The sequence below is a fragment of the Aquarana catesbeiana genome, linkage group LG08, assembly GCF_042186555.1.
Source record: "Aquarana catesbeiana isolate 2022-GZ linkage group LG08, ASM4218655v1, whole genome shotgun sequence".
NCBI lineage: Eukaryota > Metazoa > Chordata > Amphibia > Anura > Ranidae > Aquarana > Aquarana catesbeiana.
In genome coordinates this window covers 128,499,308-128,524,040 of record NC_133331.1, presented here as the reverse complement: position 1 = coordinate 128,524,040, position 24,733 = coordinate 128,499,308, and the positions used below count along the sequence as shown (strand labels likewise).

Genomic DNA, 24,733 nt, shown 5'->3' with positions numbered 1-24,733 from the left:
CTTCTGCTCTCATTAATTCAGCTAGGCGAGCTATCTGGCTTAAATCTTGGGAGGGTGACCTGGCTTAAATCTTGGGAGGGAGCCTTTTCCTGGCTTCCAAAACAAGGCTAATTTTAAAGCCAACAGGCTAAAAAGAAATGGTCCTTTAACAAAGACAAACTCAAAGGGGGAACTCCCTTTGCTCCTTCAGCCCCTTCCAAGAGTACCCAGTGACGCCAGGTTAGGGGTAGGGGGAAGATTGTGCCATTTCATCAAGGAATGGGCAGAAATTTCCACCAATTCCTTCATCCTTCAAACTCTGTTAAAGGGTTACAGATTGGAGTTCAAAAATCTCCCCCCCCCCCCCCCCCCCATAGGTTTTTTCTTACCCACCTGCTGAGAGACCAAGAGAGACGGCAAGCCATGTTGAATTTGATCTCTGTGTGGGAAACAGAGGGAGTTATTTCTCCTGTCCCAGAAGATCAGAAGTTCCGGGGATTTTATTCCCATGTCTTTCTGGTCAAGAAAGCTTCCGGCGGCTTTCGTATGGTCATAAATTTAAGCGTCCTGAACCAATACATAGTTTACAGACCTTTCCGCATGGAGAACATTTATTCAGTAAGAAATCTGTTGTTACCAGAGGTCTTCATGGTGACCCTGGACCTTCAGGACTCTTATCTTCATGTACCAATCTGCCAGAGCCACTGAAGGTTCCTCAGGTTTGCAGTGCTTGTGGGAAACGAGCCGTCTCATTGGCAGTTCAATGCCCTTCCTTTTGGTCTCTCGGCAGCACCAAGGATTTTCACAAAAATCATGGCCGAAGTCATGGCCTTTTTTCGGATTCAAGGTGTATCAATCGTTCCATATCTAGACGATTTTTTGATTTTTTTTTTTTTTTTCTCAGGGCAAGGAGTCCCTTATTCAGGACCTACAGTTGGTTTTGCGGACCTTTCAAAAATTAGGGTGGAAGGTCAACCAACAGAAATCTTGCCTAGTACCCTCACAGAGCATACTTTTCCTGGGTTATCTAATAGACTCTGTTGCCCTAAAGATTTTTCTCCCCGAAGAGAAAATTGTGAAAATTCTTCTCTCTGTGCAGACCTTCAAACTGCTCCCTCAGACCTCCCTTCGGCGAATCATGCCATTGCTGGGACTTATGACTGCAGCCATTCCAGGGGTGCCTTGGGCTCAATTGCACTCCAGACCCCTTCAGGCTTTTCTTTTGCTCCATTGGGATCGCAGGAAAAATTCTCTGGATCAGCTGGTAAAATTACCAGAAGGGAATTTTCTAGATCTCGCCTGGTGGGAGCAGCGAGAACATCTGCAGAGGGGGAAGGATTGGGCACAGCATTGCCCGGTCAAAATTACCACAGACGCCAGTCTGTGGGGTTGGGGTGCTCACTCACAGGATTGGCGGGCCCAAGGAGCCTGGTTGCCAGAGGAAGCAGGTCGCTCCTCGAATTACAGAGAACTTCTGGCTGTGAGGAAAGCACTTATGTCTCTGGGAGAGAGGGTCTATTCAAAGGACCTTTTAATATTTTCAGACAATGCCACAACAGTGGCGTACTTGAACAAACAAGGGGGCACTCGCTCGGAATCACTTCTGTCATTAATGCAGCAGATTCTGTCCTGGGCAGAGATCTATGTCTCTTCACATCAAGGGGTCAGAAAATGTGCTGGCGGACATTTTTATGAATTCCAGAGCACTGGGATTCAATATCTTTTTGCCACTTCTGCATTGTATCACATCATTTTTTATCTTCTTTATTTGTATACTGTACTTGTAGTTCGTATAAATTGTTTTTTTAATCTTTGTAAAAATAAAATTTATATTTTCTTAATTTTCTTCTTTGTTGCCTGTAAAATCCCATTTATATGAGGTTCTTGTTTGTACTTTTTAGGGATGATGGCAATTTTTCACACTAATCTTTGAGAGCTTATCTATCCTATATACTCTCTTATGCAGTCATGGTTCATGTAAAATTACTGAGACATATATAGTGCTCTCCGTTTTAACTAAAACCGCCTTTTATTAAAATAAAAATGCTGCAAACATAGCACTGAAACCCCAGTGCTAGGATGCAAGGCATATAACATAACACATGTAGAACCAGGAAGGTGGCTGTAATGACGTCACGGACCCTCCCGCACACGTATTGTCCCTGTGGGCGGGACTTCTTCAGTGAATTACGGGGGATCTTGAGTCAGTGTGTGTGTGTGTGTGTGTGTGTGTGTGTGTGTGTGTGTGTGTGTGTGTGTGTGTGTGTATATATTAGAGCTGCACGATTCTGGCTAAAATGAGAATCACGATTTTTTTGCTTAGAGGATAGATCACGATTCTCTCACGATTCTCGCGGCGTAACATCATCTTTCACATTAAAACAAAAAAAATTGCGCTAACTTTACTGTTTCTTTTTTTTTATTTATTGAAGTGTATTTTTTCCCAAAAAATTGCATTTGAAAGACTGCTGGGCAAATACAGTGTGACATAAAATATTGCAGCAATTGCCATTTTATTCCATATTATAAAATATTATAATATATATATATATATATATATATATATATATATATATATATATATATATATATATTTATATATATTATCTCTAATGTTTGGGGGTTCCAAGTAATTTTTTTTAGCAAAAAATATTGATTTTAACTTAAGAAAGAAGTGTCAGAAAAAGATTTAGACTTTAAGTGGTTAAACTTCCTGCATTTACACGTTGTTTAAAGCTTGGCAGATTGCCCAGGTTATTTGTTTACACAGAGAAGTTCTATCCCTTTGATCTAAGAAGGAAGTTAGATACAATGTTTCAAGTTCTAAACTTGGCAGAATGCCTGGATGTTTTCTTTTGACAGCTGAGTGAGCAGATAATCTCTCCACTTCTTTATATGAAAGAATCGTCAAACTCAGCAGGAGAGATCGTCAGGGGAGGTGAATCGAGATCACGATTTTTTAACGATTAATTGTGCAGCTCTAGTATATATGTGTATGTATGTGTATATATATGTGTATATATATATATATATATATATATATGTGTGTGTGTATGTATGTGTATATATATATATATATATATATATATATATATATATATATATATATATATATATATATATATATTCCACCTTGCTTAACTGGTACACTGCCACAGCAACATTTAAGTGGCATGGTAGGTATCCGGAGCCCGCCCCTACACAATACACTGCCTAAACAGTCACAAACGTCCGTGGGGCGTAGTTAGCATCCAGAGGCCCACCCTCCACAGCACACATTGCCTCAGCAACATTCAAGAGGCATGGTAGGCATCCAGGAACCAACCCCCTAAGAACCCTTTCACACTGAGGCGATTTACAGGCGCAACAGCACTAAAAATAGTGCCTGTAAAGAGCCTCTCCTGTGTCTCCAGTGTGAAAACCCGAGGGCTTTCACATTGGAGCAGTACGCTGGCAGGATGCTAAAAAAAAGTCCTGCAAGCAGCATCCTTGAAGTGGTGTATACACCACTCCTGCCCATTGAACTGAATGGGCACCGCTGCAAAACCGCTGGCAAAGCGCCGCTGCAGCAGCACTTCATGGGTCGTTTTAACCCTTTTTCGGCTGCTAGCAGGGGTTAAAACCGCCCGCTAGTGGCCGAAAACTCCCACAAAAATGACGATAAAGCGCCGCTAAAAATAGCGGCACTTTACTGCCAATGGCCCAGTGTAAAGGGGGCGTAATGGATGCCCAGAGCACTTCCTTCTTCCCCGTACGTTGCCACAGAAGCAAAGACACATGGGAGGTGCAATTGACCTCCAGACTTCTTCTCTGAATAGTGTATGTTCCCATAGTTACACAGACGCCCAGTAGGTCATGAGGCTACATCACATGATCCATATGCTCGTCCAGCTCTGTAACAAGGACACCAGAGCTAGACAGCACGTAACTGAGTACATATAACCCCTCTTCAACCCGGCACGTCAGTGAAGGGAACAGAACACTTTTAAAATCATAACCGTAATCTGATGAGTAATCACCACTTCCATATTCCTGGAAGCAATCATACATAATTTTATAAAATTAAATACGTCAAAACAACCACCTTTCCTGAAAACAAAATATATGCGTATTAATAACAAACATTTATTTAAAACAACACGTATTTAAAATTACTTTTAGAAAATCCTACAATCCCTGTATATAACCACTAAACTCTATCCTTATCCCTTTCCGATCTGAGATAAAACAGTTCAGATCGAACTCCACGTTCAACCCTGTGGGGACCCCTACCTTTGTTTCATATACCCAAAATGATTTGCGGCGACCTCAATTGCCCAATAAAATTGCCTCCCCTCCAGTGATTGGTCACTTTTTCTCTACTCCCCAAAATTTCAACCCTGTGGGGCTACAATTGTGATACTAACGAAAATGTTTGGAAACATTATGCCCTTTGAGACCCTTTTTAATATTGTTCACGTGTTCTCCATTCCTCACATGTAAGGGTCTGGAGGTCCTCCCCACGTACTGTAGGCCACACTCGCATTCTAACATGTACACGACACCCACCGTATTACATGTTATCAGCTCTTTAATTTGATAACTTTTATTGGTGGCAGAAGCAACAAACTTTTTGCGTACCTCCATCAGCATGAATCAATTCTAACAAGTTTTCCTGACACCAAGAACAAAATGGTGGCAGGGGAGGGATCTCCAGCTGATTGACAGCCTCGGCTCTGTTCCTGTGTGAAGGGGGGGTGTCCCTTTTCTCCAATCAGCTCTCATTGAGCTCTGCAGAGTGTAGTGTCAGCTCCCCCCACCCCCCCTACGTTCTGAAAACTTTGGCAAGCTGTATAATTTCTGGACTTTGAACGGATGTAGAAAAGAGAAGACTGCAGATAAGAGCCCTTTCACACTGTGCCGCTTAGAGCATCAGTGGTATAGCAGCGCTGTCCCATTGATTTCAATGGGGAGCAGCGGTGGAGGAGCCGTGAGTTCACCGCTCCTTCACCGCTCCAAAGAAGCTGCTGGCAGGACTTTTTCTGACGCCCTGCCAGTGCACCGATCCAGTGTGAATGCCCTCGGGCTTTCACACTGGAGTGAATGGAGCAGCTGTTTTAGGGCGGTTTGCAGGTGCTATTTTTAACGCTATAGCGCCTGCAACACGCCCCAGTGTGAAAGGGGTCTAAGACGGTACAATTCTTGTAGGAGGGTTTATTTCATCTCTGTGTTTTACCTGAGGTCAGTCACTTCCCTGGGTATATGTAAGGGTTTACAACCACTTTAACACAGCACAAGCATTTTAACACAAGTTGACACAGCTCATTGGTGTGAATGGGGCCTAACATTGTGCTGGTGTCGGTTTCATAGGAGACAAAAGTTGGCTATGCACTATATGATGGGACTGTACAATCAGCCTTCTGCGGAGGGTATGGCCAGGTGTTTCTGATTAGCTGCAGCTGTTCCACTTGGGCATATCAATAACAGGCTGAGAGGCTCCTTGGCTGTCCTGTGTTATGGGCACATGGAGCATTACCTGTGGGTAGGGACAGATGAGTGTCCCTGGACACAAACGGGGAGAGCCCTTTCACACTGGGACGGATGGGCATCGGTGGTAAAGTGGCGCTATTTTTAGTGCCGCCTTACTGTCATTTCAGCAGCGCTATTCGGCCGCTAGCGGTGCGGCTTTAACCCCCGCTAGCAGCCGAAAAAGGGTTAAAACTGCCTGCAAAGCACCGCTGCAGCGGCGGTGGTTTGGCGGCGCTGCCCCATTGTTTTCATAGGACAGGGGCGCTTTAGGAGCGGTGTATACTCCGCTCCTACAGCGCTGCAAAGATGCGGCTTGCAGGACTTTTTTTTACCATTCTACCGCCCGAGGGCTTTCACACTGGAGAGACAGGAGAGGCGCTTTGCAGGTGCTATTTTTAGCGCTGTAGCGCCTCAGTGTGAAAGGGGTCTAAGGCTACTTTCACACTACCTAGCGCCCGGCGTTAGCGGTACTAGTTTTAGCAGCGCTTTACCACTGTTATAGAGGTGCTTTTAACCCCCGCTAGCGGCCAAAGAAAGGGTTAAATGAGCCCGTGTTGCGGCGTTGCCGAATCGCTTTGCAGTCGCTTCGGCAGTGCTGCCCATTCATTTCAATGGGCAGGGAATTTTGGGAGCGGTGTATACACCGCTCCCGCACCATCCCAAAGATGCTACCTGCAGGACTTTTTTTCCCATCCTGCAAGTGCACCGCCCCAGTGTGAAAGCACCCGGGCTTTCACACTAGGGAGGCATGAGAGGCGCTATTTTTAGCTCTAAAACGCCTGAAAAGAGCCTCAATGTGAAAGTAGCCTAAAACTGCTGATCTCAGAATCTGGTGCAGTTCTGCATAGTAACCAATCAGCTTCCAGGTTTTATTGTCCAAGCTTAATTGAATAAGCTGAAGCTAGAAGTTGATTGGTTACTATGCACAGCTGCACTAGATTCTGTGTGCTCCAGTTTTAGTAAATCTACCTCAAACCATCTGCATACGGAAACGCCTCTGTTTCCTTAACCGCCTGTAATTGCTCCTTGGGCAGTTACTTGTGGACAATGTCTATCATTAATCCGTTCAGGGTGATCCACCGCAGCTGATCGCAAATGATTGTACCCACCACATAAATACGCTGATCTGGGTGGTGTATGGAACCAGCCATGTGAATGAGCCCCATAGTCTGTACTGCACATGGTTCTCAAGGGGGTCATGTTGGTAAGAGAAGTTTTGATTAGACTGTATGATATGGAAGACAGAGTTCTACCATTCAACTGAAAGCCTTTTCCTTAAAGGGATTGCTAAGAAAATTGTGATGATTTTCTATGGGGTAAAAATGTTAAAGTTATTTGTCACTCAGTTGCTCAGCAACATCAGCATCTTGGCTTGGTGGGGAAAAAAAAAAAAAAATATATATATATATATATATATATATATATATATATATATATATATATATATATATATATATATATATATATATATATATATATATATATATATATATATATATATATATATATATAAATTTTGTACTGAGTTACTTTTGTTTATGTGCAAAAAAATGTAGCATGCTGTACCTCTTCTTCTTTTTTTTAATCACATATTTTTTATGCATATATGTTTATTCTGCATCTGGTGTAAAGGAGCCCTTTGTTTTCACCCATAAATGTCATATTTATTAAAAAGCAGAGTGATGCAGGGTTGTGTTTGTAGAATATACAATACTAGCAGTGCAATGCAGATGACGTGATCTCTATCCAGTGATCCAGTGTGCTAGCTGTGTACAGGGAGCTGGGATTGAGAGCACATCATCCAGGCTGGCAGTGCTCCCCCCTTTCCCTGTGTATAGGGCTCTCCAGCCTTCCCATCAGCAGCCATACAAGCCGGGGGTGGATTGGTGAGAACACAGTCAGTAGACTGCTTAAAATCAATGTGCTGTTAAATGCCAGACTGGATCAGCCAATGAGGCGAGCAGAAAGCCGAACACACCTACTGACACCATGGGAGGCTGGGCTGCTAATCAGCCAATGAGCAGGCAGGAAGCATGGCTTTTGTGGCTGCATTGTAAATACCATGTAGAGAAGGCACAGTTCACCGGGCGTTTCACAATTTCTATGCAGGAAAAAAAAAAAACACAAACTGTGACCTTGTTCCTAGTGATTTCACAGCAGACAGTCTTGAAATGCGAAGGTGCTGGTCACATCTCTCCGGATTGTCATTCTGTCACTGAAGGGTTGGAACAGAAAAGCTGCTACATCATACATACAACAATGAAGCTCATTGATGGCAAGAAACATTGTAAGTACAGATGTGAATGCAGGCGAGGATTGGCCATTGCTGATGAGATGTAGGGTTTGCAAGCCGCTGCCTATGTCTGTGTCTGTAATGATGTATGGGAATAGACCAAGCCAAGGCGGTGGCATTAGAATGTGCATGACAACACCGGGAATTTATATGGTCAGCTGACACTTGTAACATCTGTGTGTGTGTGTGTGTGTGTGTGTGTGTGTGTGTGTACACACATATGTCTGTCTATACATGCACTGATCCATCTTATATGTGTACCATATTCTTCCTTTTATTTATCATTACACTTTGTTTTTATACAATTATTATTGTAATTATACTCCGCTCACATTTGCACCCAGGACTATATATATATGCATTGTAATAAGCAGTCACTCAGATTGTACATTTTGGCAGATGGTATTGTTGCTAACTAGAATTATAGTCCTTAAATGTACAGTGACACAAGCCATACTGCATTCCTGACATTTGCCTTTTATCTCTGTAAAAATACCCAATGCTTGGCACTTCCTTAACAGGGTAACAACAGATTCCCCTGCAGTGAAATCAACGCAGCGTGGTCACCCTGTCTAGTGTTGTCACCCCCACACAAGTAGAGGGGGGAGATCCCAGTGTTGTCACCCCCACACAAGTAGAGGGGGGAGATCCCAGTGTTGTCACCCCCACACAAGTAGAGGGGGGAGATCCCAGTGTTGTCACCCCCACACAAGTAGAGGGGGGAGATCCCAGTGTTGTCACCCCCACACAAGTAGAGGGGGGAGATCCCAGTGTTGTCACCCCCACACAAGTAGAGGGGGGGATCCCAGTGTTGTCACCCCCACACAAGTAGAGGGGGGAAAACCCAGTGTTGTCACCCCCACACAAGTAGAGGGGGGAAATCCCAGTGTTGTCACCCCCACACAAGTAGAGGGGGGAAATCCCAGTGTTGTCACCCCCACACAAGTAGAGGGGGGAGATCCCAGTGTTGTCACCCCCACACAAGTAGAGGGGGGAGATCCCAGTGTTGTCACCCCCACACAAGTAGAGGAGGGGAATGTGCTTTTTTGAGTCACGTGTCTATGTTTCACAGGTGCGTGATTTGAATCCGGTAACCAGAAAATGCATAAAAAATGCAGGCGTTTGTATGGGGTTTTTTCAACAGAGCAGCGTGAAAGAGCCTTAAAAGTTATATGGGCTTAGAAGGGAAAAATGTGATTGGTTGATAAAAACTTAATAAACAAACTCAGAGGAGGTTTTTAAACTTCGTGTTTTTAGTTGATAACTGAAATACACTTACAGGGATGAGCCAATAATCCTTTGTGCTAAGTGACCGTTTAGTGCAAATCGTGTATTTCTGGTTTAGTTGGGTGTTTGTCTCTGTAGGCCTTGACCTGCATTAAAGAGGTCGTAGAAAAAATAAGGTCTGTTTGAACTGGTGGTGGTTTGAATTTTCAGATGCCCCAAAGGCTTAAAAAGTACTGTTTTATCTGCAGGTGGAATGTGAAGATTGAAGGGACAGCTGGTTATGTTACATTTGGCTGTTTGGCTCTAAATAGTGGTGATCACATTGTACTGGTGTCGCTAAAGGCTAAACAATGAGTAATCATGGAAAGGTGTGTTACTGTTGACATGTACACAGAGATGTTAGATGGCTATTGTCTTATACCTAGAGATAATTGATAGCTATTGTCATAAATGTAGAGATATTAGCTCACTGCTGTCACATGCGTAGAAAAATTGGACGACTATTGTATTTATAGAGATCTTCGATCACTATTGTCGCATGCGTAGAGATGTTAGATCACTATTGTATGCGTAGAAATATTGGATCTCTATTGTTGTATGAGTAGAGATGTTGGATCTCTGTCGTCGTATGAGTAGAGACGTTGGATCTCCGTCGTCGTATGAGTAGAGACGTTGGATCTCCGTCGTCGTATGAGTAGAGACGTTGGATCTCCGTCGTCGTATGAGTAGAGACGTTGGATCTCCGTCGTCGTATGAGTAGAGACGTTGGATCTCCGTCGTCGTATGAGTAGAGACGTTGGATCTCCGTCGTCGTATGAGTAGAGACGTTGGATCTCCGTCGTCGTATGAGTAGAGACGTTGGATCTCCGTCGTCGTATGAGTAGAGACGTTGGATCTCCGTCGTCGTATGAGTAGAGACGTTGGATCTCCGTCGTCGTATGAGTAGAGACGTTGGATCTCCGTCGTCGTATGAGTAGAGACGTTGGATCTCCGTCGTCGTATGAGTAGAGACGTTGGATCTCCGTCGTCGTATGAGTAGAGACGTTGGATCTCCGTCGTCGTATGAGTAGAGACGTTGGATCTCCGTCGTCGTATGAGTAGAGACGTTGGATCTCCGTCGTCGTATGAGTAGAGACGTTGGATCTCCGTCGTCGTATGAGTAGAGACGTTGGATCTCCGTCGTCGTATGAGTAGAGACGTTGGATCTCCGTCGTCGTATGAGTAGAGACGTTGGATCTCCGTCGTCGTATGAGTAGAGACGTTGGATCTCCGTCGTCGTATGAGTAGAGACGTTGGATCTCCGTCGTCGTATGAGTAGAGACGTTGGATCTCCGTCGTCGTATGAGTAGAGACGTTGGATCTCCGTCGTCGTATGAGTAGAGACGTTGGATCTCCGTCGTCGTATGAGTAGAGACGTTGGATCTCCGTCGTCGTATGAGTAGAGACGTTGGATCTCCGTCGTCGTATGAGTAGAGACGTTGGATCTCCGTCGTCGTATGAGTAGAGACGTTGGATCTCCGTCGTCGTATGAGTAGAGACGTTGGATCTCCGTCGTCGTATGAGTAGAGACGTTGGATCTCCGTCGTCGTATGAGTAGAGACGTTGGATCTCCGTCGTCGTATGAGTAGAGACGTTGGATCTCCGTCGTCGTATGAGTAGAGACGTTGGATCTCCGTCGTCGTATGAGTAGAGACGTTGGATCTCCGTCGTCGTATGAGTAGAGACGTTGGATCTCCGTCGTCGTATGAGTAGAGACGTTGGATCTCCGTCGTCGTATGAGTAGAGACGTTGGATCTCCGTCGTCGTATGAGTAGAGACGTTGGATCTCTGTCGTCGTATGAGTAGAGACGTTGGATCTCCGTCGTCGTATGAGTAGAGACGTTGGATCACTATTGTATGCGTAGAAATATTGGATCTCTATTGTATGCGTAGAAATATTGGATCTCTATTGTTGTATGAGTAGATATGTTGGGTCTCCGTCGTCGTATGAGTAGAGATGTTGGATCTCCGTCGTCATATGCATACAACCACTTTAAACACAATAGAGATTTCTTTTTAAAGTCATGCTGCCCTTGCAGAGTAATCAGTGGTGGAAAATTCAACTTTTTAGTACAAAAGCTACTTTTCTCTGTGATGTTTTTCTTTTAATATCATCTTTCTTTTTTCTTTTGGTACAGATGAACACAGGGTTTACGTCTATGAGCAATGAAACAGTCATTTATAAGCCATAATCCTCAGGCTAGTAAGTGTTTTGCATCTGAAGGTATCTACGGAAGTCTAGAGCAGCCCATAGATGAGTCTTTTTTTTTTTTTTTTTTTTTAACCAGTGGGTTGAACAAAAAAAATAAAAAAATAACTTGATTCCCCCATCCACACGTTGAGGATAGGGGAATCCTCACTGCTGAGTTATTGTATTCTAACAGCTGAGGGACTTTGCCACCATTAGAATACACTGATAAGCGCTGCTTGCTCTACCCAGCGGCCCTGATCATGCGGAAATTTTCCTACAGGTTGGTTGGAAAATCAACTTCTGTACAACCAGCCTGCTCATACGTGGATCGAAATTTGGCCAATGCAGCAGGGAGCGGCCGAGTTTCAAGCCATTTGTGGCCGGCTTAGGCAGCTTTCACACCTAGGTGTTTTAAATCACGGGCAGAATTGCCGCGATTTCAAAACTCACATTGCGAATTTCAGATGCCATTAATTTTAATGGCACCTAAAAATGCGGTGTGGTGCCGCGGTGGTTGTCGCATGATAAATCGCAGCAAACTGCATCATGTGAAGTTTGTCGCCCAAAAAAGAGTCAGGAGCTTCTTTCCAGCGACAAGTGACTGCACCACATTTTTAGGGGTCATTAAGGCCCCATTCACATCACATCTGGGTGGTTGCGTTTCCAATCGCTTTATAAAAATCACAAATCACACCACACTTGTTCAGGTGCCATTCATTTTCAGTGGCACCTAAGTACGGGTTTGATATTGAGCTCCTGCCCTTTTTGAACTACAAGGTTTGCGTGATGCGGTTTGCCACAATTGCAGCGCAATTTATCGCTATACACTCAAGGCAGAATCGCACCCGTGTTTAGACGCCATTGAAAATGAATGGCACCTAAACAAGCGTGGTGCAATTGGTCAGTGTTGCAGAGCGTTTTTGGGATTGTGGGCAGAATCGCGGAGATTCTTCCCAAGATCGCAAATGCCCAGGTGTGAACGGGGCCTTAACTGAATGGCATCTGAAATTTGCATTGTGTGATATGTCATTTAAGCAGAGCATTTTGAAGTCGCGGACAGAATTCAAAACGCAGGGTGTCCCTAGCTGTCCTGTTTTAATCCAGAATCGGCGGGATTGCACAACAATCATCTAATTAAATGCAATGCCAGCTTAGACAATTTTGGAGAGTTAATTGTTGGTGTAGTCTACATTTAAGCTTGCTGTTAAATACACGTCACTAGTAAGATATTCCTTGAATGTTGTTCCTTTAATATCCATGATGTGACTACTAAGACCCAAATACCATGAACAATCTCATTCCTCTTTAATTATAATCCTATTATATACAGGAAATAAACATGCCTCAACACAGTCTTTTCCTAAATGGTTGAAGCAAACCTTGAAAGCAAACCAAAAAAATCCAGAAACTTGGACAATACTGGGACTTTTGGACATCAAACTGCTGCTGTAAGCAGAGGTCAATCGCTGTCTTTGGAATGGGGGTCTTCTTATAAAACAAAACATAGAGAGCACTGTACCACCAGAGGCATTGCTACCACTAGTGCCCAATCTCCTTCCTTTTTCCTCGATTGTAAAAAAAATGTAACCTGGCTTGATCGGCCCCAGTGATTTCTGCGTGTTATAAAGTAGAGGGTGTTCCAAAGGTCAAGGTGTTCTAAATCACTGCGGTTGCAAACTAATGTCGATTTGACCTCAATAACAGTTAGAGAATGAACGTTCTTCAAATGACAGTTTTCGAAGAAAATCCTAATAGTGGCCAGCTTTACTGTTGGGGTGTTTGAATACTAACGGTTAGAACAGTTTATAAAAACATTTGATCACCTGTAATCTTATGTATATGGGCACATATGATTTGCAATGTTCTGGCCTTTTTTGAAGAAATTCTGTCAGGTAAAGGTACGCTTACAAAGATTTTGGAATTTGTGAGTAAAAGCCAAGTCCTTTACGGTTGAGTGAAGTAGAGACCATGTTCCTAGCATGGCACCTCTTTCATCATTTGGCAATGTAATATGGTGGGATACAGGGCTCCAGTGACTATCCCCATCATTCTTAATGGGGAACTGTATCTTTTAATGTGTAGGATTTTGGCAATGCTGAGATGACCGAACTCCTGTGCAGGAGTGACATCATTTCGGCCCAGCTAATGGGAATGGCCGTGGACTGATACCTGGAAGCCATGGGGTTGAAGATGTCAGTGGCCGGTGGGGCGCTCCAGCGCATGGCAAAGTCGAAGGAGATATCTCCGCTTTAAGAAGATATCTGCCTATCTAATAGTGGGCTGACATTTTAGGCCGCCCCTGCTGAGAGAAGACAGTGATTATTGCTAGCAGCTATACCAACCACTAGTGATAATTGTATGTAAAATCCGGCAGGCTAGTTGTACCCAAGTCGATTGATCAATCAACTTGGGTACAATCAGCCTGCCCATACATGGTTCAAATATCAGCCAGTTCCTGCTGAACCCACCAAGATTTGAACCGTCTATAGCCAGCCTTAGGTTTGAGGAAGCATCATTTGGTTACATCACTTCAAATTCTCAGCACGTCCATTCGCAGGATTTCCTGTAGTATGTGTCTTCTGCCAAAGTCCTAATAAAGGTGTAAGTTGCACAGTTGGAATTCTGAGGGAATGGTGATACCATAATTTTGCTTAATGACAGCCATATCAATTTATTGCATCTAGAAATTCTTGCGTATCTTTCTCCTGATGTTAAAGTAATGATAAGCCACCATTTTATCCAGAACTCCAGCTACCACTCACAACTTCTTTCTCTTTTCAAAAAAAACCCAAAAACTTATTTATAATCAGCCATGCGATTCCAATCAAGATGGATCATTTCATGATGTTTGGGTCTATGTCTCATGTGTGGTAATAGTCCACACCAGGGGTAGGCAACCTTAAAGTGGTGGAGATCTACCTGAACAACATGGGAAGTCAAAGATCACCGGGCACAATGTCGCCTCCTCACACCAGTTTTAAACCTGTAATTGCCTTACTACCTTGTCGCAATCGCGTGCATTGCATGGCAATCATGGGTTTAAATCAAGTGGTGAGGAGGCAACGTGCCACCTCCTCACCACCTGTCAACTACACTCAGATCACTTTTTAGGGGAGCAGCAGTGCCTGTTGCACTTGTGAATGAGGCCTAAGTTGGATTCGGCAGTGACACTCTTAGGGCTCGTTCACACATAAAACCTTGTGGTTGAGTTGCGGTTTTACCGCTCTCAATCCCTACCCCCTTTAGCTGCAGCAGGAATTACCTGTTGGTTTTGGTGCATGCTAACGCCTACCAATCACAACCCATTAAAGTAAATGGGGCCACTCCACATGGGACAGGAGCGGGTACTACGGAGGAATCTGCTTATGTGGCTCTTACTCCCTACTACAGCTTCAAGTAGTCCCTCTGCATTGCACTTTGTTTGATGCTCTGGGATGGCGGGTCAGCAAGCCAAGACCGTGATCTACTGGTAAATCCTGATCTACAGGTGGGTGACCCCTGGTCCACGCCAAGCTGATGGCTGCTGTAGCTGTGAACTTGCTTTAACCCTTTGAATACCGGGACATTTATGAATACCTTGATAGACAAGTGTAACGTAAAGCAAACCTTTATGTTTAAAGCCGGCCATACACGTAACATTTCTGATCTATTTAGGTACGAACAATCGCAAACAAGTAATTCATCATTGATTTAAAATACTGAAGGATGCAACATGCACAATATTGTTCCACACTTGGCTGAAAATATCAATTGAAAACTCAATTAATCGGGTATAAATGTAAACAAGCTATTAAATATGAAAGTTCGATCTGAATTACAGATATTTTGCTCAAATGATCAGAAACTATAGATAGAGTTCCAACCCCGCCGATCAATTTAGCAGAGTTTAAGGCTGGATTCACTCCATGGCAAATTGGATGCGGACTCACAGCATCCAATTCGCAATAGCAGGAGATTTTGACCGGCTCTCTATGGAGCCGATTCACATATCTCCGCAACGGGTCTTTTGGTCGATTTCAGGTCTGAATTCAGCCCAAAATTCGGGCTGAAATCAGACGTGAAACGGTGAACCAGGATGCAACGGGCCCGTGCTGTGGGCCGCATGCGGTTCATATGTGAACCCAGCCTAAATCTCTTGTGAGCTCACTTAATCAATGATATTAATATGAGTGTGGCCTGCATTAGATGTGTGATGAACGCAGGGCATTTTTTTTTACTGACAAAACATGGTAAATTTACTGGTGTTGCTCTTCTTTCTTCTTCCTTTTTTTTTTTTTTTTTTTTTAACTGGCAACCTGAGAAATTACAGAACTCCTATTGAAAACTAACAGTGAATATTTGAACAGTATAAACATGATATGAAAACACTGACAATACCTATAACAAAGTAATTTGCTTGATTTACACTCAGTCAACACATCATGAAATTATCAGCCCCTGATATTTACTGGCAGTTGTAAAAAAATAGCTGCTTTTTACAAACTGTCAGTAAATTTACTGGCGGTTGGCAACCCTGGATGAAGGGTTAGAATCTCCGTTGGTGGTTATTGCTCCCTAGGTCCTAGTTAGGGAACTATGCCTACACTTCCTTTCCACTGCCTCTGAAAAATCCTCCACAATAGGGACATTGTAAAAAAAAGAAAAGGTGCTGAACCTTTCTCAGGCTATCGAAAGTATAGGAAGAAGGTTTTGATGGATTTCAGTGTTGATGGAGTTTCCCTGTACACATTTTCATATGATCCACTCATGTACCCTTAGGAGCTGCACTTCACCTTCCTTGGCAACCACTCCATTACAGCGCTGAATGTTGAGGCCAGAAGGATATCTGAAACCACTTGTTACTAAATTACTTAGTAACTTTTAGTGTCCTAACGCGATTAACCTAGGGGAATATATAGACAGATCCTATTAAGTAATCCAAGACCCAGAGTTATAAGTGAGCCTAAACGTTTCTGTTTAAAGTCAGTGGTACAAGGAACGTTGCGTGTGCATATAGTAATGTTTACTAGTACTCAATAACAGTAACTAACTTTAAAACCTTTGCCATGGAAATAACTTTGTCATGGAAAGTACCTATAAATGATGCTTGTGATTTATATAGCATCACTGAGAACAGTAAGTACACAGAGGAGATACTTTCAAAATACATTAACACCTTTATTATTTGAAGAACTAAGCACCGTGTCTTCTTCTCTTACCCTCCTTAAAGTGGTTGTAAACCCGTTTAAAAAAATCCTAAAAAAAAAAAAAAACCTGCAAGACAAAGGCATAATGAGCTAGTATGCATGAAAAAAAATTAAGTTAGCAGCTACAAATACTGTAGCTGCTGACTTTTAATATAAGGGCACTTACCTGTCCAGGGAGATGTCTGCACCCCAGGCGATCTTCGGATCAACTCCCTTGTGCTGCCGGCGCCATTCCTGGTGGGGGTTCCCTACTGCGCTGCGCTTTCTAATTGGCCCGGTGGTGAGGGAAGGAGGAGGGGGCCGAACATTCGGGAGATTGGGCCCCGGCCCGTTTCCGGAAGTGGGGAAGGGGACCTGTCAAATGAGTCCCCCCCCCCCCCACAAGGTGCCAAATGTGGCACTGGAGGGGGGGAGGAGGCCTATAAGTGGAAGTTCCACTTTTTGGGTGGAACTCCGCTTTAATTATAGCATTTGCTGACTACTTCAGTACAGGAGTGCATTAAAGAATCGCTATTCTCGGTTGAGGCCTCTTACACACTGGACATGTTTAATGCTGCTCTTAGGGGCGTTTTTCTTTTATGCTTTTAAAAGCCCGGCATGTTAGTCTGTGTCCATGCACGCACAGGCATTTGGAGGCAAAAAAAAAAAACTCACTGCTGCCAGCACACCCAGGAACAGCAGCGTCTTGGCATAAAAAATACTTGACACGCTTAAACGCATGTTAATGCTAGGTGCCTAAAAGCCTTAAAGTGGTTCTAAAGACAGAAGGTTTTTTATTTTTATGCATTTTATGCATAAAGATAAAAAAATCTTCTGTGTGCAGCAGCCCCCCTAATACTTACCTGAGCCTCGGCTGTCCGGGACTGTCCTTCATGATTGGCTGAGACACAGCAGAGAAGCACCATTGGTTCCCGCTGCTGTCAATCAAAATCAGTGAGCCAGTGAGGAGATGGGGTGGGGCCGAGCTGCGACATCGTGTCTAAATGGATACACACAGCAAAAGTTTGGCTCGGGTGCCCCTATAGCAAGCTGCTTGCTGTGGGGGCACTTGACAGGAGGGAGGGGCTAGAAGCGCCAAAGAGGGACCCAGAAACAGGAGAATTGGAGCTGCTCTGTGCAAACCACTGCACAGAGCAGGTAAGTGTAACATTTACAAAAAAAACAAGACTTTAACCGGTTCCCGACCAGCCACCGCAAGACGCTGTAGGAGGCGCATGGAGCTGATCGCTCGTGACAGAGCGAGAACCGCTTTGTAAACACACAAATCCCGGTTCTGTCGGGAGTGGAGTAGGAACACCGATTGGTCTCTCCCCCCCCCAGTTAGAACACACCTAGGCATCACAGTTAACCCCTTGATCGCCCCCTATTGTTAACCCCTTCCCCGCCAGTTACATTTATACAGTAATCAGTGCATTTTTTTAGCACTGATCGCTGTATAAATGTCACTGGTCTCAAAAATGTGTCATAAGTGTCCGATTTTGTCCGCCGCAATATCGCAGTCCCGATAAAAATCACAGATCGCCGCCATTACTAGTAAAAAAAAAAATTAAATTAAAATGCCATAAATCTATCCCCTATTTTGTAGACGCTATAACTTTTGCGCAAACCAATCAATACACGCTTATTGTGATTTTGATTAAAAAAATAAATAAATTATGTAGAAGAATACATATTGGCCTAAACTGAGGAAAAAAGTTTTTTTTTCGTTTTTTTTTTTTTTTTAAATTGGGATATTTATTATAGCAAAAAGTAAAAGATTGTATTTTTTTTTTTTTTTTTATGTGGGAAAGCTCTATTTGTGGGAAAAAAGGACGTAAATTTTTTGTTTTGGGTACAGCGTCGCACGACCGCGCAATTGTCAGTTAAAGCGACGCAGTGCCATATCGCAAAAAAATGGCCTGGTCAGGCAAATTCTTCTGGGGCTGAAGTGGTTAATATCACTTTAAAGCTGAACTCCATCTTTTGACATACTTTACATAGTTTGTTTGGGCCAAGCTGGCTCAAACGAACTATGTCCCTCACTAACATGTGAGGCTGCTGGATGTGCAGTATAAACGCTTATCGAGCTGTGGCTACATACAGCATATTGCACTTTCCGGGTTCGAGGCGAGGCTTCCAGTCTCATACCTGAAACACAGTAGAGTCTATCGCAGCAGCGCTCAGCCATTCACAGAAAGCGGTATATTTTATCAAAGCTTTCTCTGGTTGGCTGAGTCAGAGGTTGTGACATCTTCCCACCCTCTGTGATCAGAACTGCTCTTTAGGGCTCGTCGCAGTAAAGGCAAGCACTACCGCTCCCATGAAAAGCAGTCCATGCTCGAAACGCTTTTCAGAGGCTTTTGACAGGTGATGAAGAGGTGATATGTCACCTTCTCATCACCTGTTTTCTGTTCAATTTTGTTTTATTGGTAACAATCAATAAACAGTAGTGTGTATTCATTTGAAAACAATGAAATTTACAAAGAGTATAATGGTTAAGAAATACAGAGTAAAATGTGTATTGGTTGTGAAGATACAGAGTAATGTAGGGTTACACAAGCATACATGCGTTGATGGATTCAAAGGAGTACTAGGACGTTGGAGGCAAGAGTCTATTATTGTAATGGGTATAAGACAAGAGTATTACTCCGTGAGATGAGGGCGAGGTAACTGTTAAGGGTGTTACACCAATAGATTGCGTTACCAATGGTGTGCATTGGGTAAGGGAGTGAGTAAGAGCGAGGGGGAGGAACAGGTAAAGAAAGGAAGAAAGAGCTCATCACATGTTTTAACCCCCTAAATGCAGTACCACCCTGCCACAACCATATGCATTGCACGCGGTTATGGGGTAGTTCGGCCCCATTGACCTGGGGGTATAATTCCTGCTGTGGCCACAGTATGTATATGACCCAGTCTGCTGCCTCTGCACTTAAAGGGGGAGCAGTTGGGGGTAGTAAAAATGTGGCTCAACCGCGTGGTTTAACCACCTCCCAAACCTCATGTGTGAAGAAGCCCTTGGTTCACATCTGTGCAGCTACGTGAAGGACAGCCTATTCATTTCAGTGGGCTGCTCTATCCGCAGAAACATTGGAAAAGAAGTTCCTGCCCCTTTTGTTTAAAATTGTGCAAAACTGAAAGTACACTGCGTTTCCAAATGCGTGGGGGTACCATTAAGAATTCACGACACCCCTGTGTGTCTACTAACGAGCAGGTTTGTTTGCGGGTTGGGACCACAATAATGTGAACAAAGCATTATTAAGCATTATTGCCAGTGACAAAGCTTTTTGTGTTTAGCCAAGTTGAGCTAGACCAAGCCAAGTGTCAAAGACCTCAAAATATATGAATCCATCTTACAGAGAATTCTCAAAAATGTCTGCCATCACACCACAACTTAACCATGCCTCAAATCGGATCATTTCCTCTACATCACCTCCCCTTTAAGCACTTTCCACTAGAAAAGCAATACTTCCATGGGCATTTAATATCAACATTTTTGGACAAAATTCAACCAGTGGACTCAAAATGGACTTTATAGGCACCACAACACAGATTGTCATCTAAATGTATATATTTTTTATTTATACAAAAAAAGGATTAAAAGGACAAACGAGGTGAAGGTAAAAATCCCTAGCATCAAAAGCTCGTAAAACTATCACATAGGCCAGGGTTTCTCAAACAGGGTTCCACGGAACCTTAGGGTTCCTCCAGAGGTTGCCAGGGGTTCCTTGAGCATGGACCAATTTCTGCCCCTCAGATAACTTCCCACTGACGTCATTGATCTTTTTAGCTATCTGTAAGGGAGTCATTCTTCCCAATGACCTCAAATATAAGGAGCATTCTTCCCACTGACCATCACACTAATGTTTCATGAGTTGTAGATATAGTCCTTTTCAGCAGGGGTTCCCTGAGACCGGAAAGCTATTTCAAGGGTTCCACTGTGTTGAAACGGTTGAGAAAGGCTTACCTAGACACTACCATAACCATTCATAGGCCAAACTGTAACTTGGCATAAGGTTTATACAGATGCAGTCATCAATATTGCAGTAGGCCTGGTATAAGATGATGCGGAGGGTAGAATAACTCGGAGCTCTATATGTTTTGCACTGACGCGCTTCTTCAGGAGCTTGAAGTAAGTATTGTCAATAGTAATCAACTGCCAAGAGTTATCCCGGTATTTTAAGATGTAGATTACACTGTGTACCAGTAGGAGCTCAATGGTGGGGAAATCTCCGCCCTCATATGTCACATTCAGGCTGCCACATAGTAAGGCCCATAGTCAACCACCAAGTCAGCTATAAAAATGATGAGGTCTCCAGCGTCTGTGCATCAAGACAGCTTACTTTTAAACATTTTGAATATATCAATATTTTTAACTTTCTGCTACAAAACATATCCAATAAAAAAAAAGTAAATCAAATTTCTTAAATTTTGGCCAAAATGTATTCTGCTATATGTCTTTGATGAAAAAATCCCAATAAGTGTCTATTGATTGGCTTGTGTTACCGTTTATAGTGCCTACAAACTATGGTGTAGACACTGGAATTTTGTATTTATTTTATTTTTTTTATACTACTACTGGCGGTGATCAGTGACTTATAATGGGACTGCGATAGTGCGGTGGGCAATCTGACAATAACTGGCGCTGGGGGAAACTAACGGTCACTGACGTTACCAGTGACATTAATAAGGTGATCAGTGTTAATAATATTCAGTCATTGTATCGATGACACTGGCTGGGAAGGGGTTAACATTCAGGGCAATCAAGGGTTAAATGTGTGCCTAACTATGTGTAATGTGTGTAAAGTGTGCTGATTTTATTAAGAGATCTCTAAGTTTCTCATCTCTGTTTTGTACAGATGAGAAATGGATCATTCTCTTTGTACAGAGTTCTGTGTTGATTGTCAACACAGAGCTCTGGGCTGTGATTGTACACATCTGATCAGCAGGTCCCAGCCGTGAATCATTGGCCGGGACTTGCTCATGGGCTCTCGCTGTATACAGTCACAGTGGGCGCAGACAGGGGTGTGGATGTGCAAGCCCTAATTCCCAGAAGCAGGCAGCGATGTACAAGTGTGCCGCTTTGCCTGTGCAGTTCGCCTGTCCATAGTACATTATGGGCGGTTCACAAATGGTAAAACACAACAAAGACACATCATAAATGCTTTAGGCACAAGCATTACTTTATTCTTCATAATCAACATGTGTGAATGAGCCCTCACAAGTTGCCAAATTTAATGTATGAATATACTGCCAACATTTTCCAGACATGGTATTTTTATAGTTGCTGCATAGCATATTGCCTAAAACAAGTTGTTTAAAAAATTAAAATTAATTTTAGATTTTGACGTTTGCCTACTTGGCATTCTTCACAACTGGGTGACCCGAGTCACCTTCTAGTTTGGCATCTAAATTTATATTTGTCTGATGGGAAAGCTTGGCTGTATGCCCCTCTGACACGTGAGCGGGTTGTGTGCAGATAAAGGCACAATCACTGCGTATCACAGGTGTGTAGACTATTCACTAGAGTTTAGGTAAAGAGGGACCCCACCCTCCTAACCCCCTCTTACCTGATCTGATGTTTTGAGCAGCAATAACATATTTAACTGCCCAGCAAGTCTAGCTTTGCCCTGCAAGAATCCACAAAATGCCACGGCACGCCAAGTCCTGAACCACCATCTTTTTTTCTGATGTCATCAGGAGGCTGGCTGTCTTTCCCATCCTATATTACACTGCATGTGCATGTATATTCTACATAGCCCTGAGAAGTGGGTTTTTCCGACCTAAAAAAGAAAGGTGTAAGTTTAGGGTGCGTTCCTCTAGATAATGCACATCCTCCCCAAGAACAATGATGATTTTCTGACGTTATTGGGAAATAGGTAAAATTAAGGGCAGCCATACATAGATCGAAATTCAGGCCAGTTCAGCAGGGACCTATCCAATTTCCAGCTTAAAGTGATTTGTAAGAATAAATAAAAAATAAAAAACAAACCTGTCATACTTCCCTCCGCTGTGCAGCTCATTTTGTACAGAGTGGCCCCGAACCTCGTCTTCTGGGGTCCCCGACAGCTCTCGTGGCTCCTCCCCACATCTGATAACCCCCTAGGAGAAGCGCTTCCCCGAGGGGATTACCTTGCGGGCGCACTCCTTAGTCCAGAATTCGGGGTCCATAGAGGCTGAATGCAGGACTCGGCCCCGCCCCCAGCGGTCGCGTCATTGAATTTGATTGACAGCAGCGGGAGCCAATGGCTGCACTGCTATCAATCTATCCAATCAACAGCCAAGAACCCCGGGCAGAGAGACAGCGCGTCCCCGTGGGTCAAGTTCAAGATATCAGGTAAGTAAAACGTGGGGGGCCGGTCACTGACAGGTGTTTTTTCACCTTAATGCATAGGATGCATTAAGGTGAAAAAACACGAACCTTTACAACCCCTTTAAGGGCAGAAAATGATTCATGTAACATTCGCTTCCTGGATTCCATTTGCCCTTAGCACAGGCATGCAGGTAGGAGGGTTTACTTGACTGAGAAAACCCCTCCTGCAGATGAAAAAAAAATTCCAATGATGACTCTAGGGATGTATGACATCATTTTGGCCTAGACCAGAAAGCAACTGAAGAAAGATGTGAAAAAAGGGTTAAAAAAAGGAAATCTAATATACCTTCCTATTTAACAATGCTATCAGCATAAAGATTAAACATAGTCAATTTTGATTGAGAGTTTAGTTCTCGTTTCAGACCTCCTAGGATCTCGCAGTTGTTTCTGTAACCACCGCAAATCGGTGTAGCAAAAAGAAAAAAAAAAGCAAATTGTATACAGATCATCACGGGGATGAAGGGGGTGGTTTGCAGCTGGTTACAAGAGTTCAGATCTTTATGGAGATGTAAGGGCACCCCAAGTACATGGATAGTAGTTGTAAACGCTCAAAGTGTGTTTTGTTTTTTTTTTTTTTTTTTTGTTTTTTTTACCTTCATGCACCATGCATAAAGGTAAAAAACCTGTGTGCAGAATCCTCCCCAGCCCCATCTCGATACAGTAATGTGCACAAGAGCCTCAGCTCTCCCAGGTCTCTCCCTCCTTATAGTCTGACAGTAGTGGGAGCCAATGGCAACCTCTGCTGTCTCAATCACTGCCAGTGAGCCAATGAGGAGAGAGCGGGGGTGGGACCAAGCTGCGCTCTGTGTGTGAATGGATACACAGAACAGCGGCATGGGAGTGAGCCTGCTCGGGTGCCCCCCCCCCCATAGCAAGCTTCTGGCTATGGGGTCACTAGGCGGGAGGGAAAGGGCCTGGAGTGCCGGCGGGGACCTGAGAAGAGGAGGATCAGCGTTGCACAGAGCAGGTAAGTATAACATGTTTGTTATTTAACCACTTCAATACCAGGCACTTAGACACCTTCCCGCCCAGCCCAATTTTCACCTTTTCAGCGCTGTTGCAATTTGAATGAGAATTGCGCGGTCATGCTACACTGTACCCAAACAAATTTTTTATCATTTTGTTCCCACAAATAGAGCTTTCTTTTGGTGGTATTTGATCACCTCTGCGGTTTTTATTTTTTGCGCAACAAATAAAAAAAGACCGAAAATTTCGAAAAAAAACAAGTTTTTCTTTGTTTCTGTTAAATTTTTTTGTAAATAAGTACGCTTTCTCCTTCAATAATGGGCACTGATACGGCGGCACAGATGGGCACTGATACGGTGGCACTGATGGTCACCGATGAGGTGGCACCAATGAGGTGGCACTGATGAGGTGGCACTAACGGGCACTGATGATGGGCACTGATAGGTGGCACTGATGGGCACTGATAGGTGGCACTGGTATGCGGCACTGATGGGCACTCATAGGTGGCACCGATGGGCACACATAGGCGGCACTGATGGGCACTCGTAGGTGGCATTGATTGGTATATATGGGTGGTACTGATGGGTACGTATGTGTGGCACTGATGGGCACTGATAGGTGGGCACTGATGGGCACTGACAGGTGGCACTGATGGGCAATGACAGGTGGCACAGATGGGCAATGACAGGTGGCACATATGGGCAATGACAGGTGGCACTGATAGAGCATTGCTGGGCAGATCTGGGCATATCATGGACATAATAGTGCCAATCAGTGCCCATTTGTGGGCACTGATTGGCACAGATTGGGCACATGTGGATGGCCATGGGGTACATACCTGGCCATCCACGTTGCCCCTTCCCTGGTGGTCCTAGTGGCATCCCTGGTAGTCCAGTGGGGTGATCTGAGGGGGGGCTGCGCTGATAAACAATCAGCGCAGACCCCCCTGCCAGGAGAGCCGCCGATCGGCTCTCCTCTACTTGCGTCTGTCAGAC

General features: G+C 43.9%; 1 protein-coding gene across 4 annotated transcripts in view; it reads left to right on the top strand.

Moving 5' to 3' along the window:
- The window catches only part of PANK1 (pantothenate kinase 1), a 100,266-nt gene that overhangs the window by 17,432 nt on the left and 58,101 nt on the right, over positions 1–24,733 (top strand). Inside the window, exon 1 of one of the 4 annotated variants that reach the window (XM_073596384.1) lies at positions 7,462–7,774. The exons of 2 other annotated variants lie outside the window; for them this stretch is intronic. In XM_073596384.1, coding sequence (XP_073452485.1) covers positions 7,477–7,774 — 298 coding nt within the window. In that variant the 5' untranslated portion in view covers positions 7,462–7,476. Of the gene's footprint in view, positions 1–7,461; positions 7,775–24,733 lie in introns of those variants that run through there. One more of the 4 variants, XM_073596387.1, reaches the window with a different exon arrangement.